The 13,238-nt window shown below is 49.3% G+C and overlaps 1 protein-coding gene across 1 annotated transcript in view; it reads left to right on the forward strand.

Annotated features, from left to right (window-relative positions):
* Positions 1-779: 779 nt before the first annotated feature.
* mark3a (MAP/microtubule affinity-regulating kinase 3a) overlaps positions 780-13,238 on the forward strand; it is a 43,293-nt gene continuing 30,834 nt past the window's right edge. The window contains exons 1-3 of the mRNA XM_080534035.1: positions 780-915; positions 5,084-5,278; positions 5,738-5,791. Of these exons, the coding sequence (XP_080390161.1) occupies positions 865-915; positions 5,084-5,278; positions 5,738-5,791 (300 nt within the window). The 5' untranslated portion in view covers positions 780-864. The remainder of the gene's footprint in view (positions 916-5,083; positions 5,279-5,737; positions 5,792-13,238) is intronic.

Here is a 13,238-nt window from a genome sequence, read left to right on the forward strand (position 1 = left end):
AGGCGCGAGATCTGAAACTATTTAGAAAATGGAGAAAACAGAAAAAAAACTCGTATAAAACCTCTAGGATGTAGTTGTGTGAGTGTGTGCATAGACACAGTGGTCGTACAGTGAACTCCCGTTTCACTCACTCCGGCTTTACTGGGAATCACTGAGCAACGGCCGCTGTCATCGAGCCTCTCCAATGAGCTCCCTGGTCTCTCTCTGTCGTCACTTCCTGCGCCGAGCCTCTCTCCAATGAGCTGCCCGGCTCCCCATGTCGTCACTTCCTGCGTCGAGCAAGCTGGCTGGCTGCCATTCAGGAGCCATTTTGGTCCCACCTAAAACACCAGCTTCACTTCTCTGGGTCGGAGATGGAAGAGACGGAACCGATCCCATAGCCTAGGCGTACGGAAACTCGGCACATTTGAAGTCCTAGTTAAGGCAGATTAGTTGTCTATCGTTGAGGCTGTAGAGGAGTCTTCATGGCACGTCACCCCCGGGTCCAGAGGAAGGAACAGTTCGGGTTGACAGCTGAACCTCATTAGATTGGGAGTCGGGTCAGTGTGATTAATTGAACACAGGCCATGCATGGTATGTCTCTGTGCACTGACAGATCTTCTTATTCCTCTTTTCTCAACGTAAAAAGCACAATCGGGCACATTTCCACCAGCTGCTGAGCTGAGATCATTGGGGGGGGAAATAAATAAAAAAATTCGGCTAGAAATTCCTCTGCTTTCCCTGGCTGGGACATCTTGAAAACACAGTTCTTTCTATCGGGATGGATCAATGTTGAGACCCGTTTCTCAGAATTGATGGTTTTGGGTCGGAAGCGGACATCGCCCAGTCTGTTCTGTGTCGTGTTGCAGAATAAAACAGGACAAGATGTCAACAAAAACTCCTCTACCTACAGTCAACGAGAAGGAAACTGAAAACGTAAGTGTTCAACTGTTTATTATCACTAATGCCGATTGTAATCATAACTTGTCTCCGTCGTGGATATGACTGGATATTTACAAAGTGTCCTGGACAAATCCAGTTTATTGTAACAACATTGTAACATGTTTGTATAATCGGAGTGTCGGAGGAAGGATAAACTTGTGTAAATCTAAATACGCCCTGTTAATCTCCTGCGATGCTTTTATGTGTCCTGCTGTGTACCGAACTGTTTCCTTTAAATCATTCAACGTGATATTCTCTAGCGGGTTTATAATAATTTAATAGCCCTAAATGTACCCTGATAATAATAATAATCTAGGACTGTATCCGAGTGGAAGTTGTTCCAAAGCTGTGACTGGCTTACAAAAGTGTCGTTCATTGGAGGTGTCGGGTGCTCCTCTTCCACTGGTCTGGGCTTCCACACACACAGTCCAATGATCTGGGCTGAGACTGTTCCCACCCCTCCTAGTTCACTTTACAAACCCTCCCGACAGTTAGTTTAGTTTCTCACTCGTTGCGAGTATCGGGCAGCAAGGCGTGAGAGGATCTATGAGTTACCCCCACAAGAACGAGAGAGTTATCTGGTTCAATGCCATTCAGATCGCCAACACGAAAATGACGGGGTCGCAGACGACGAAGAGGAGAGATCGCATCAGTGTCAGTGTGAGTAGATCTTCGTGTTGGAGATCTTTGATGTTTTTAATAAGTACAGATGGATGAGACATGAGCGAGTCCCGGCTGGTCCGACGGAAACGTACAGTATGTGTGACTCATCTGGCGGAGTTTGATAGAGGTGGTGTCCTTCTGAGCACTGAACACTGTCTGCTGTGTCTATATCTCTATCTGTATCTGTCTCTAGTGTATCTATATCTATATCTATGTTTAGTGTATCTATATCTGTCTCTAGTGTATCTATATCACTATATCTAGTGTATCTATATCTATCTCTAGTGTATCTATATCTATGTTTAGTGTATATCTATCACTATGTCTAATGTATCTATATCACTATATCTAGTGTATCTATATCTATATCTGTCTCTAGTGTATCTATATCTGTCTCTAGTGTATCTATATCTATGTTTAGTGTATATCTATCACTATGTCTAATGTATCTATATCTATGTCTAGTGTATCTATCTATATCTAGCCTATGTCTATTGTCTAGTGTATCTATATCACTATGTCTATTGTCTAGGCAGGTAGTGGATCATATCTGAGAGGAGAAATCATTGCAAATGTTGCAGAGTTGTAACTCAGTGTTCTAGGTTAGCTTGTAGGAAAAGTGCCTCAGCTGCAACTAATTGGCATTTGATATTTGATTTGATATACTCTTGTTTTTCACTCAGTTTAGCATCACACCAAACTAATTACTTGTATAGGGGTGATGGCCAGGTTAAGGGTGGGGGCAGTGTGTGTGTGTGGGGGGGGGGGCATGGTGCGAGAGCGAGAGCTGGCCTTGTTAACGGAACCAACCGGGGGTGGGGGGGGGTCGATACTGAGCCCACAGAAAAGTATCTGTCTGATTTAGGGGGGGGGGGGGTGAGGGGTGAGGGGTGCTGTTGGCCTCTAACCAGCGTCAGAGGATCGATAGCCCGTCCATACTGTCCTGTCACCTTCCACTGCTCACTAACCTTCACCTCCACTACCCTCCCTGCTCTCTGACTGACGCCTCTGACAGACAGACAGACAGACAGACAGACAGGCAGGCAGGCAGAGAGACAGACAGACAGGCAGACAGACAGGCAGAGAGACAGAGGCAGACAGACAGACAGGCAGGCAGAGAGACAGACAGGCAGACAGGCAGGCAGACAAACAGGCAGACAGACAGACAGACAGACAGGGAAACTGTCTCGGAGTCTGTCTGTCTGCCTGCCTGTCTGTCTGCCTGTCTGTAGATGGGTACTTCATCGATCCTGGAGGGTAAATTAGGACATTGCAGCAGCTCACATCACAAACAACAACAACAAGTGACAATAGAATAACAGTATAAAACCAGACTGAAGACCTGAAACATTCTACACAGTAAGAACAGTCCAGTTCTGAATGAACAACATCCCATCATTCTGCCTGTCTGTCTGCCTGCCTGCCTGTCTGTGTGACAGCAACAACATCCCACCATTCTGCCTGGGGAACGTCTGTTGGACTGGTGGGAATCTGGCAGCTGACCTGAGGTGTGTGTGTCCTCCTGTCTGCTGCCAGGGTGCTGAGGGGAGGGGAGGAGAGGAGATGTGGAGAAGAGGAGAGGAGAGGTGGAGGAGAGGAGAGGTGGAGGAGAGGAGAGGAGAGGTGGAGGAGAGGAGAGGAGAGGTGGAGAGGAGGAGAGGAGGAGGGGAGAGGAGAGGTGGAGGAGAGGAGAGGTGGAGGAGAGGAGAGGAGAGGAGAGGTGGAGGAGAGGAGAGTTGGAGGAGAGGAAAGGAAAGGAGAGGTGGAGGTGGAGGAGAGGTGGAGGGGAGGAGAGGAGAGGTGGAGGAGAGGTGAGGAGAGGGGGGAGAGGAGAGTGGGAGGAGAGGAGAGGAGGAGGTGTGTGTGTCCTGGCTGCGTCCAGGGTGCAGGACAGGACGCCTCAGTGTGACTCACTCTGCTGCGTAGAGACGCGTCGACACTGAGGGCGCTGAGGCGTGACGAGAAGGCCGTCTGTTCCCTGTGTGTGTGTCCCTCTGTCCCTCTGTCTCTCTATCTCTCTGTCCCTCTGTCTCTCTGTCTCTCTGTCCCTCTGTTCCTCTCTGCGCAGCACACGTCTCACAGTGTCTCTGTCACTCTGTCCCTCTGCACCACACGTCTCACTGTGTCCCTCTGTCCCTCTGTCCCTCTGTCCTGCAGCACACGTCTCACAGTGTCTCTCTTTCCCTCTGTCCTGCAGCACACGTCTCACAGTGTCTCTCTGTCCCGCAGCACACGTCTCACAGTGTCTCTCTGTCCCTCTGTCCTGCAGCACACGTCTCACAGTGCCCCTCTGTCCCCCTGTCCTGCAGCACACGTCTCACAGTGTCTCTCTGTCCCCCTGTCCTGCAGCACACGTCTCACAGTGTCCCTCTGTCCCTCTGTCCTGCAGCACTCGTCTCACAGTGTCCCTCTGTCCCTCTGTCCTGCAGCACACGTCTCACAGTGTCTCTCTCTCCCTCTGTCCCTCTGTCCTGCAGCACACGTCTCACAGTGTCTCTCTCTCCCTCTGTCCCTCTGTCCCTCTCTCCTGCAGAACACGTCTCACAGTGTCTCTCTGTCCCGCAGCACACGTCTCACAGTGTCCCTCTGTCCTGCAGCACACGTCTCAGTGTCTCTCTGTCCCTCTGTCCCTCTGTCCTGCAGCACACGTCTCACAGTGTCTCTCTGTCCCTCTGTCCTACAGCACACGTCTCACAGTGTCCCTCTGTCCCGCAGCACACGTCTCAGTGTCTCTCTGTCCCTCTGTCCTGCAGCACACGTCTCACAGTGTCTCTCTGTCCCTCTGTCCTGCAGCACACGTCTCACAGTGTCTCTGTCCCACACGTCTCACAGTGTCTCTGTCCCCCTGTCCCTCTGTCCTGCAGTACACGTCTCACAGTGTCTCTCTGTCTCTCTGTCCTGCAGCACACGTCTCACAGTGTCTCTGTCCCTCTGTCCTGCAGCACACGTCTCACAGTGTCTCTCTGTCCCTCTGTCCTGCAGCACACGTCTCACAGTGTCTCTCTGTCTCTCTGTCCTGCAGCACACGTCTCACAGTGTCTCTGTCCCTCTGTCCTGCAGCACACGTCTCACAGTGTCTCTGTCCCTCTGTCCCACACGTCTCACAGTGTCTCTGTCCCTCTGTCCCCCTGTCCCTCTGTCCTGCAGCACACGTCTCACAGTGTCTCTCTGTCTCTCTGTCCTGCAGCACACGTCTCACAGTGTCCCTCTGTCCCTCTGTCCTGCAGCACACGTCTCACAGTGTCCCTCTGTCCTGCAGCACACGTCTCACAGTGTCCCTCTGTCCCTCTGTCCTGCAGCACACGTCTCACAGTGTCCCTCTGTCCCTCTGTCCTGCAGCACACGTCTCACAGTGTCCCTCTGTCCTGCAGCACACGTCTCACAGTGTCCCTCTGTCCCTCTGTCCTGCAGCACACGTCTCACAGTGTCTCTCTGTCCCTCTGTCCTGCAGCACACGTCTCACAGTGTCCCTCTGTCCCTCTGTCCCTCTGTCCTGCAGCACACGTCTCACAGCAGCAATGGCCGCCAGGAGGTCAGCACCGCCGGGCGCTCGGTCCGCTCCGGGGTGCGCACCAGGAGCTCTGGAGGAGCGGACGAACACCCCCACGTGGGGAACTACCGTCTGCTGAAGACCATCGGGAAGGGAAACTTCGCCAAGGTCAAACTGGCCCGACACATCCTGACTGGCAGAGAGGTGAGAGAGAGAGTGTGTTTGTGTGTGTGTGTATGTGTGTGTGAGAAAGAGTGTGTGTGTGTGTGTGTGTGTCGGGGTGTGTGTGTGTGTGTGTGTGTGAGAAAGAGTGTGTATGGGTGTGTGTGTGTGTTTGTGTGTGTGAGAAAGAGTGTGTGTGTGTGTGTAGGGGTGTGTGTGTGTGTGTGTGTGTGTGTGTGTGTGTGTGTGAGAGAGAGAGAGAGAGAGAGTGTGTGTGTGTGTGTGTGTGTGTGTTTCTTTCTGTCTGTGTGAGAGAGTGTGAGTGTGAGTGTGAGTGTGTGTGTGCGTGCGTGTCCTTTTCCCTGTTAACAGCCGTGCTGCTGGTGTTCAAATGTGTCTTGGTTCACTTGTATGAAATCTGAAAAAATATTGATAAGGGTTATATATATATTATTATATAGTTTAATTTGTGTCTTCCCCCTCCCCCCCTCTCTCTCTCAGGTGGCCATAAAGATCATTGATAAAACACAACTGAACCCAAACAGCCTCCAGAAGGTAGGGGTGTGTGTGTGTGTGTGTGTGTGTGTGTGTGTGTGTGTGCACGTGCGTGTGTGTGTCTGTGTGTGTGTAGGGGTGAGTGTGAGTGTGAGTGTGTGTGTGTGAGAGTGTGTAGGTGTCTGTGTCTGTGTCTGTCTGTGTGTCTGCGTGTGTCTGTGTCTGTGAGAGTGTGTAGGTGTCTGTGTCGTCTGTGTCTGTAACTGTGTCTGTGTGTCTGCGTGGGTGTCTGCGTGTGTGTCTGCGTGTGTGTTTGTGTTTAACCCCTGACCTCCCCAGACCTCGGTTAACCCTGACCCCTGGCTCTGTGCCTGGGACCCTGGTTCTGGCCCTGGCCAGGCAGGCAGAGTGCATTCTGGGCCAGGTATCTGCCGTGCTGCAGGGTGTTGGTGGGACCCAGGCGGAGGTCTGGTGGCTGGGTGGTGTTGTGGATGTTCTGACGCTCCGCCGCACCGACCCAGACCCAGAGAACCACTCTCACAGTCTCTCTCTCTAACTGCACTTTCCATCAGTTTTTCCGGGGCAGCATCGATTCCGATCCTGTCCCTGTGAAGGCCGATCCCTTTGGCTCGGGGCTGAGCTAACTGCTAACACCAACAGAGAAGCACTGAGTCATGACAGGTTGGACATGATGTAGCTTGTTGAGAACAACACACAAAGCTTTGACATTTTGTGGCAAATCCCTACCTTCTGAAGCCCAAAATAATAACCCTCAGGGAATGACCAGAACATGTCATGCGGTCGGTTGGTCGGTTTGTTGGTTTGTCGGTTGCACACAGCAGATACAGATCTACGGATTGGTTTTTAAAAATACTTTTCTTTACTCTTTCGCCGTTCGAAATTCCCCTTTTTTCCTTCTCTACGTTGTTCTGTTGTGTGAGATCTGGTTTCCTGTCTGGAAATGGACAGTTGTTGCTAGCTGCTAGCCTGAGGAAGGTTTTTTAAGAGCACTGCGCTGTAATCTAGGTTTTTAAAGCTACCGGCACTTACTATCAGACCCTAAGTGGACACTCGTTAACTGAGTTGAGTGTCAGACTCTTCTGTCATTTGTGAACTCTAGTAAACCACCTCTCTCACTGTTGTGTTTTGTCCTTGTTTTCCTTGGTTGCGGTTGCTAGTCGGTGTGTTTCCATGCCGACAGAAGCTACCTGTATTTACCTGTTGTTACCTGACCTGTAATCTCAGATGTGACCTGAGCTCTGATGTAACAGGAGGATGATTGGTGACGCTCCACCATGTGACCTGCTGGGTCTGTTGTCTTCAAAGCCTAAATATTTATTTTCAGCCTCTGTTTTGTAATAGTTTGGGGACAGCGGAGGCCAAGCACACATCTGTCACACCAGCTCACTCTAATCCCCCCCCTCCCCCCCGCTGACTGACGCACGGGGAGGGTGTGTGTGTGTGTGTGTGTGTGTGCGCGTGTGCGCCTGTCCTGGTGTTCAGGTTAGACTGTAAAGGTTAGGGAGATGAGAGAGAGAGGGAGAGAGGCCAAATACGGTGATATAAATGTAAACATGTTTTTTCAGGTGTGATTTTGGAGCCTGGTGGTGGTTTAGCCTGTTCTCCTGCTCACAGGAGCTTTGGTGAAGCAGTGTGTAACATGGGGGCGGCTGTGGCGTAGGAGGTAGAGGCTGGTGGAGGTAGAGGCTGGTGGAGGTAGAGGCTGGTGGAGGTCGAGGCTGGTGGAGGTCGAGGCTGGTGGAGGTCGAGGCTGGTGGAGGTCGAGGCTGGTGGAGGTCGAGGCTGGTGAAGGTAGAGGCTGGTGGAGGTAGAGGCTGGTGGAGGTAGAGGCTGGTGGAGGTAGAGGCTGTGGCTCAGGAGGTAGAGGCTGTGGTTCTGGAGGTAGAGGCTGGTGGAGGTAGAAGCTGTGGTTCAGGAGGTAAAGGCTGGTGGAGGTAGAGGCTGTGGCGCAGGAGGTAGAGGCTGGTGGAGGTAGAGGCTGTGGCTCAGGAGAGAGAGCTGGCGTCTAATGATCGCAAGGTCGGCAGATCGGAGGTTCGAGCCCCGGCTGGCCACATGTCGATGTGTCCTTGGGCAAGACACTGACTGAACCCCAAATTGCTCCCCAAAATTAGCAGGCCGGCGCCTTGCATGGCAGCTTGCTGCCATTAGGTGTGTGAATGTGAATGTGTGTGTGAACGGGTGAATGAGAGGCCGTTGTAAAGCGCTTTGGAATAAGGCGCGTCAGTCAGTCTATATAAGTCAGTCTATATAAGTCATCTATATAAGTCAGTCTGTATAAGTCAGTCTGTAAGTCAGTGTATATACACCTCGTTCCAAATTATTATGCAAATTATATTTTTCTCAGATTTTCCTAAATAGTCGATGCAAATGACAATCAGTATAATTTTCAAGTCATCAACCGTTAGAGTATAATTCAAATTTTATTGAACAAACCTCCCAATGATAACAGTATTTTTTTTTAAATAAAAAACTCAAAATGCACTGTTCCAAATGATTATGCACAACAGAGTTTCAAAACATTTTATAGGTTGTAAAGAACTAAACCACTTTCTTCCGTGGTACAAAAAGAAGAACCGTGCCTTCCGTAGCAAAATCATCTTCATGCATGACAATGCACCATGTCATGCTGCAAAGAATACCTCTGTGTCATTGGCTGCTGTAGGCATAAAAGGAGAGAAACTCATGGTGTGGCCCCCATCTTCCCCTGACCTCAACCCTATTGAGAACCTTTGGAGCATCCTCAAGCAAAATATATATGAGGGTGGGAGGCAGTTCACATCAAAACAGCAGCTCTGGGAGGCTATTCTGGCATCCTGCAAAGAAATTCAAGCAGAAACTGTCCAAAAACTCACAAGTTCAATGGATGCAAGAATTGTGAAGGTGATATCAAAGAAGGGGTCCTATGTTAACATGTAACTTGACCTGTTAAGATGTTTTTGTTTGAAATAGCTTTTGATTTCAGTAAATATGACCTCCTAATATGACCTCCTAACCCTAAATTCATCAAATTACCATTTTTAGTTATTTACAACCTATAAAATGTTTTGAAACTCTGTTGTGCATAATAATTTGGAACAGTGCATTTTGAGTTTTTTATAAAATAAAAAAATACTGTTATCATTGGGAGGTTTGTTCAATCAAATTTGAATTATACTCTAACGGTTGATGACTTGAAAATTATACTGATTGTCATTTGCATCGACTATTTAGGAAAATCTGAGAAAAATATAATTTGCATAATAATTTGGAACGAGGTGTAAGTCAGTGTATATAATAATAATAATAATTCATTACATTTATATAGCGCTTTTCCGAGGCTCAAAGACGCTGACAATAGGAGATACGGAAAACACAAAAACAACAAGTAACATGGAACACAGAGTCAGCGAACGGGGGGGGGGGGGGGGGTAGGGACTGGGGGGGGGGGGGGGGACTGTATGTATATCAGGGGGGTGGCAGGGTTAGGGGAGATGGGTAGGGGTAGGGGAGGTTGTATGCGTGTCCACGGGGGGGGCCGGGATGGGGGAGATGGCTAGGGGTAGGGGAGGCTGTAGGCATGGGAGAACAGGTAGGTTTTGAGGTGGGATTTAAAAGTGAGGAGTGAGGGTGAGTCTCTGAGTGGTTGAGGGAGAGAGTTCCAGAGGCGGGGTGCAGCTCGTGAAAAGGCACGGTGACCGAAGCCTTTGAGTTTTGAGGGTGGGACAGTGAGAGGAACAATGGATGAGGATCGGAGGGTACGGGTAGGGCGGTGGGGGAGAAGGAGGTCAGTCAGGTAAGGGGGGGCCAGGCTATGGAGGGCTTTGTATGTGAGGATGAGGACTTTAAATTGGATACGTTCTTTGATGGGGAGCCAGTGGAGAGAGTGGAGGACAGGAGTGATGTGGTCACGGGAGCGGGTGTTTGAGAGGAGGCGTGCAGCAGAGTTTTGGACCATCTGGAGTCTATGGAGGGAGCGGGAGGTGATGCCGGTGAGTAGGGAGTTGCAGTAGTCAAGGCGGGAGGAGATGAAGGCGTGGATGAGGGATTCAGCAGCGGGCGGGGAAAGGCAGTGTCTGATTTTTGCAATGTTTCGGAGGTGGAAGTAGGATGTCTTGACAATAGAACTGACGTGGGGATCGAATGAGAGGATGGGGTCCAGAATGAAGCCGAGGTTGCGAGCCAGGGGGGAGGGAATGATGGTTGTGTCGTCAATGGTGAGTGTGATAGGTCCGGTTTTATTGAGGATGGATTTGGTGCCGATGAGGATGACTTCGGTCTTTTCACTGTTGAGTTTGAGGAAGTTGTGTGTGAGCCAGGTTTTTATTGCTGAAATGCAGTTTTCGATGTGAGTGAGGGGTGGGTTCTGGGTGGAGTTTGTGGTGATGTAAATCTGGGTGTCATCGGCGTAGCAGTGGAAGTCCAGGTTGAATTGGCGGATGATGTGACCGAGGGGGAGTGTGTAGCAGAGGAAGAGCAGGGGGCCGAGGACTGAGCCTTGTGGGACCCCCTGTGTGACAGAGGAGGAGGAGGAGGAGGTGTGACCGGAGAGGGAGATGAACTGTTGTCTGTTGGTGAGGTAGGAGGTGAGCCAGTCCAGGGCGGTGCCCTCAACACCCAGTTGGCACAGCCTTTGAAGGAGGATGGAGTGGGACACTGTGTCGAAGGCTCCGCTCAGGTCTAGTAGAACTAGGATGTTGAGGGCACCTGAGTCTGCGGAGGTGAGGAGATCGTTGATTACTTTGACCAGGGCTGTTTCAGTGCTGTGATGTGGGCGGAAGCCAGATTGAAGGGGTTCATACAGTTATATAAGTCAGTCCTATATAAGTCAGTGTATATATGTCAGTGTATATAAGTCAGTCCATATAAGTCAGTCCATATAAGTCAGTCCTATATAAGTCAGTCCTATATGGAATGGAATGGAATGGACTTTATTTGTCATTGCTACAGTACAGGTACCAAACAACGAAATTTAGGAGGGGTGGCTCCCCTGGTGTTAGGAAAGGGAAAAGTCAGTCCGATATAAGTCAGTCCTATATAAGTCAGTCCTATATAAGTCAGTCCTATATAAGTCAGTCTATATAAGTCAGTCTATATAAGTCAGTCTGTATAAGTCAGTCCTATATAAGTCAGTTTATATAAGTCAGTCTGTATAAGTCTGTCTATATAAATCAGTCCTATATAAGTCAGTCCTATATAAGTCAGTCCTATATAAGTCAGTCCTATATAAGTCAGTCTATATAAGTCAGTCTGTATAAGTCAGTCTATATAAGTCAGTCTATATAAGTCAGTCCTATATAAGTCAGTCCTATATAAGTCAGTCTGTATAAGTCAGTCTGTATAAGTCAGTCTGTATAAGTCAGTCTGTATAAGTCAGTCTGTATAAGTCAGTCTATATAAGTCAGTCCTATATAAGTCAGTCTGTATAAGTCAGTCTATATAAGTCAGTCTGTATTAGGGGTGGGCATCAATGATCGACGATCGATAATTGATCGATAAGGATCTTGGTCGATCACAAAATATTTTGCTCGATAATCATTAATAAATTGGAATTATAAAAAATATATATATAAGGACACTGACGTTTTCAGTCATCCTCCCATTTGTGAGTAACTGTTTTTTTACTGCTCCTATGGTGAGTTACTTATTTTCTATATTTTTATTTATAACGTAAAATGTGTTTTTTAAGTTAAACAATTTAGGCTACTCACTGCCTTGTTTAAGAGGATTGTTATCTGACTGTAGTGTCTAGTTTGAATGTGAATGAATGAATGTGTGCAATAGCAACACAAATAACGTTTTTTCCCCAAGGAAAACATGCTTGTTATTTCTGCCCTTTTTTTTTAAATAAAATAATTGATCGTTAATTCTTGCGATTATCGAAAAAGAAATTTTGATCGTTTGCCCAGCCCTAGTCTGTATAAGTCAGTCTGTATAAGTCAGTCTATATAAGTCAGTCTATATAAGTCAGTCTATATAAGTCAGTCCATTTACCATTTTAATGTCAGTAAAGGCTGAGAGGAGAGAGGGGAAAGTACCCTGACTGACTGATGTACTAAACTGTATCTGTCAGCCCTCTGTAGTTCAGCCCCCTGTTCAGACAGACAGACAGATGAAGAGGTCTGGTTGAGAGTGCTGTCTCAGTGTCTCAGTGTCTCTCAGTGGCGGCTGTGACTCGATTATCAACACCAGATTTGAGTCTGCTGACATTCTGGCAGACGGGCGCTCTTGTCTGTGTCTCTCTGTCTCTCACTCAGACACTCGGCGTATTGTGTGATGTCGACTCGAGTTTATCTGTACGTCTCTCTCTCCCAGGCATGATGATGATGATGATGGTGGTGGCTCTGCAGGCGTCTCATTAGTGGGGGGAGGAAGGTGGCGTTAGCCCCCGAGGCTTCTTGTGGGGGAACGGCGAAAAACCCAAAAAAGAAGAAGAAGAAAAAAAAGATTTTAATTTAGTTTTCTTTTTTTTAGAGCGTGGATGATAGGGCTTCCCCCGACATGGAAACCTAACCCCAACCCTCCGCAGATCAGAGATTTATCTGCTGTTATTTTCGCACGGCACTTAGAGAATATTCTAGTTATAATAACGGGGGAGGAGAGGAAGAGGGGGATGACTGTGAGGTCAACCTCAGAGCTGCTCCTCTTCTCCTCTCCTCTCCTCTCCCCCTCTCCTCTCCTCTCCTCTCCTCTCCTCTCCTCTCTCCTCCTCTCCTCTCCTACTCTCTCCTCCTCTCCTCTCCTCCTCTCCTCTCCTCTCCTCTCCTCAGGGCTGCTCCTCTCCTCCTCTCCTCTCCTCCTCTCCTCTCCTACTCTCTCCTCCTCTCCTCTCCTCAGGGCTGCTCCTCTCCTCTCCCCAGGGCTGCTCCTCTCCTCCTCCCCTCCCCTTTCCTCTCCTCAGGGCTGCTCCTCCTCTCCTCTCCTCTCCTCAGGGCTGCTCCTCTCCTCAGGGCTGCTCCTCTCCTCCTCTCCTCTCCTCTCCTCTCCTCCTCTCCTCTCCTCTCCACCTTTCCTCTCCTCTCCTCACCTCTCCTCTCCTCTCCTCTCTCTCTTCTTCTATTTCCACTCCTGAGGTCCTGAGGTCTTTAGCTAGCGAGCGCTGGGGAGTCTGGGCCACGCAGCCACGCAGCCACGCAGCCATGCAGCCACGCAGCCATGCAGCAGACAGACAGTTATGAAGAGGAGAGATTCATCATTATCTGAGCGCTGCTGTAGTCTGCCTCTGTCCTCCGCTGGGGGGGGGGGGGTGCATGTGTGTGTGTGTGTGTGTGTGTGTGTGTGTGTGTGTGTGCAGTGCGGTCCCCTGTCACCTCACTGGAGAGATGGATATGTTCTGACGGCCTGTGTACTACACACATATCTGGGCTTCTCAGGGGGTGTGTGTGTGTGTGTGCGCGTGTGTGTGTGTCTGTGTCTGTGTCTGTGTCTGTGTGTGTGTCTGTGTGTGTGTGTCTGTGTGTGTGTGTGTGTGTGCGTGCTCAGTAGCGTGTCTTGGGTCACTCCCAGC

The sequence above is a fragment of the Nansenia antarctica genome (assembly GCF_963989245.1).
Source record: "Nansenia antarctica genome assembly, chromosome: 1".
In the NCBI taxonomy this organism is placed as follows: Eukaryota; Metazoa; Chordata; class Actinopteri; order Argentiniformes; family Microstomatidae; genus Nansenia; species Nansenia antarctica.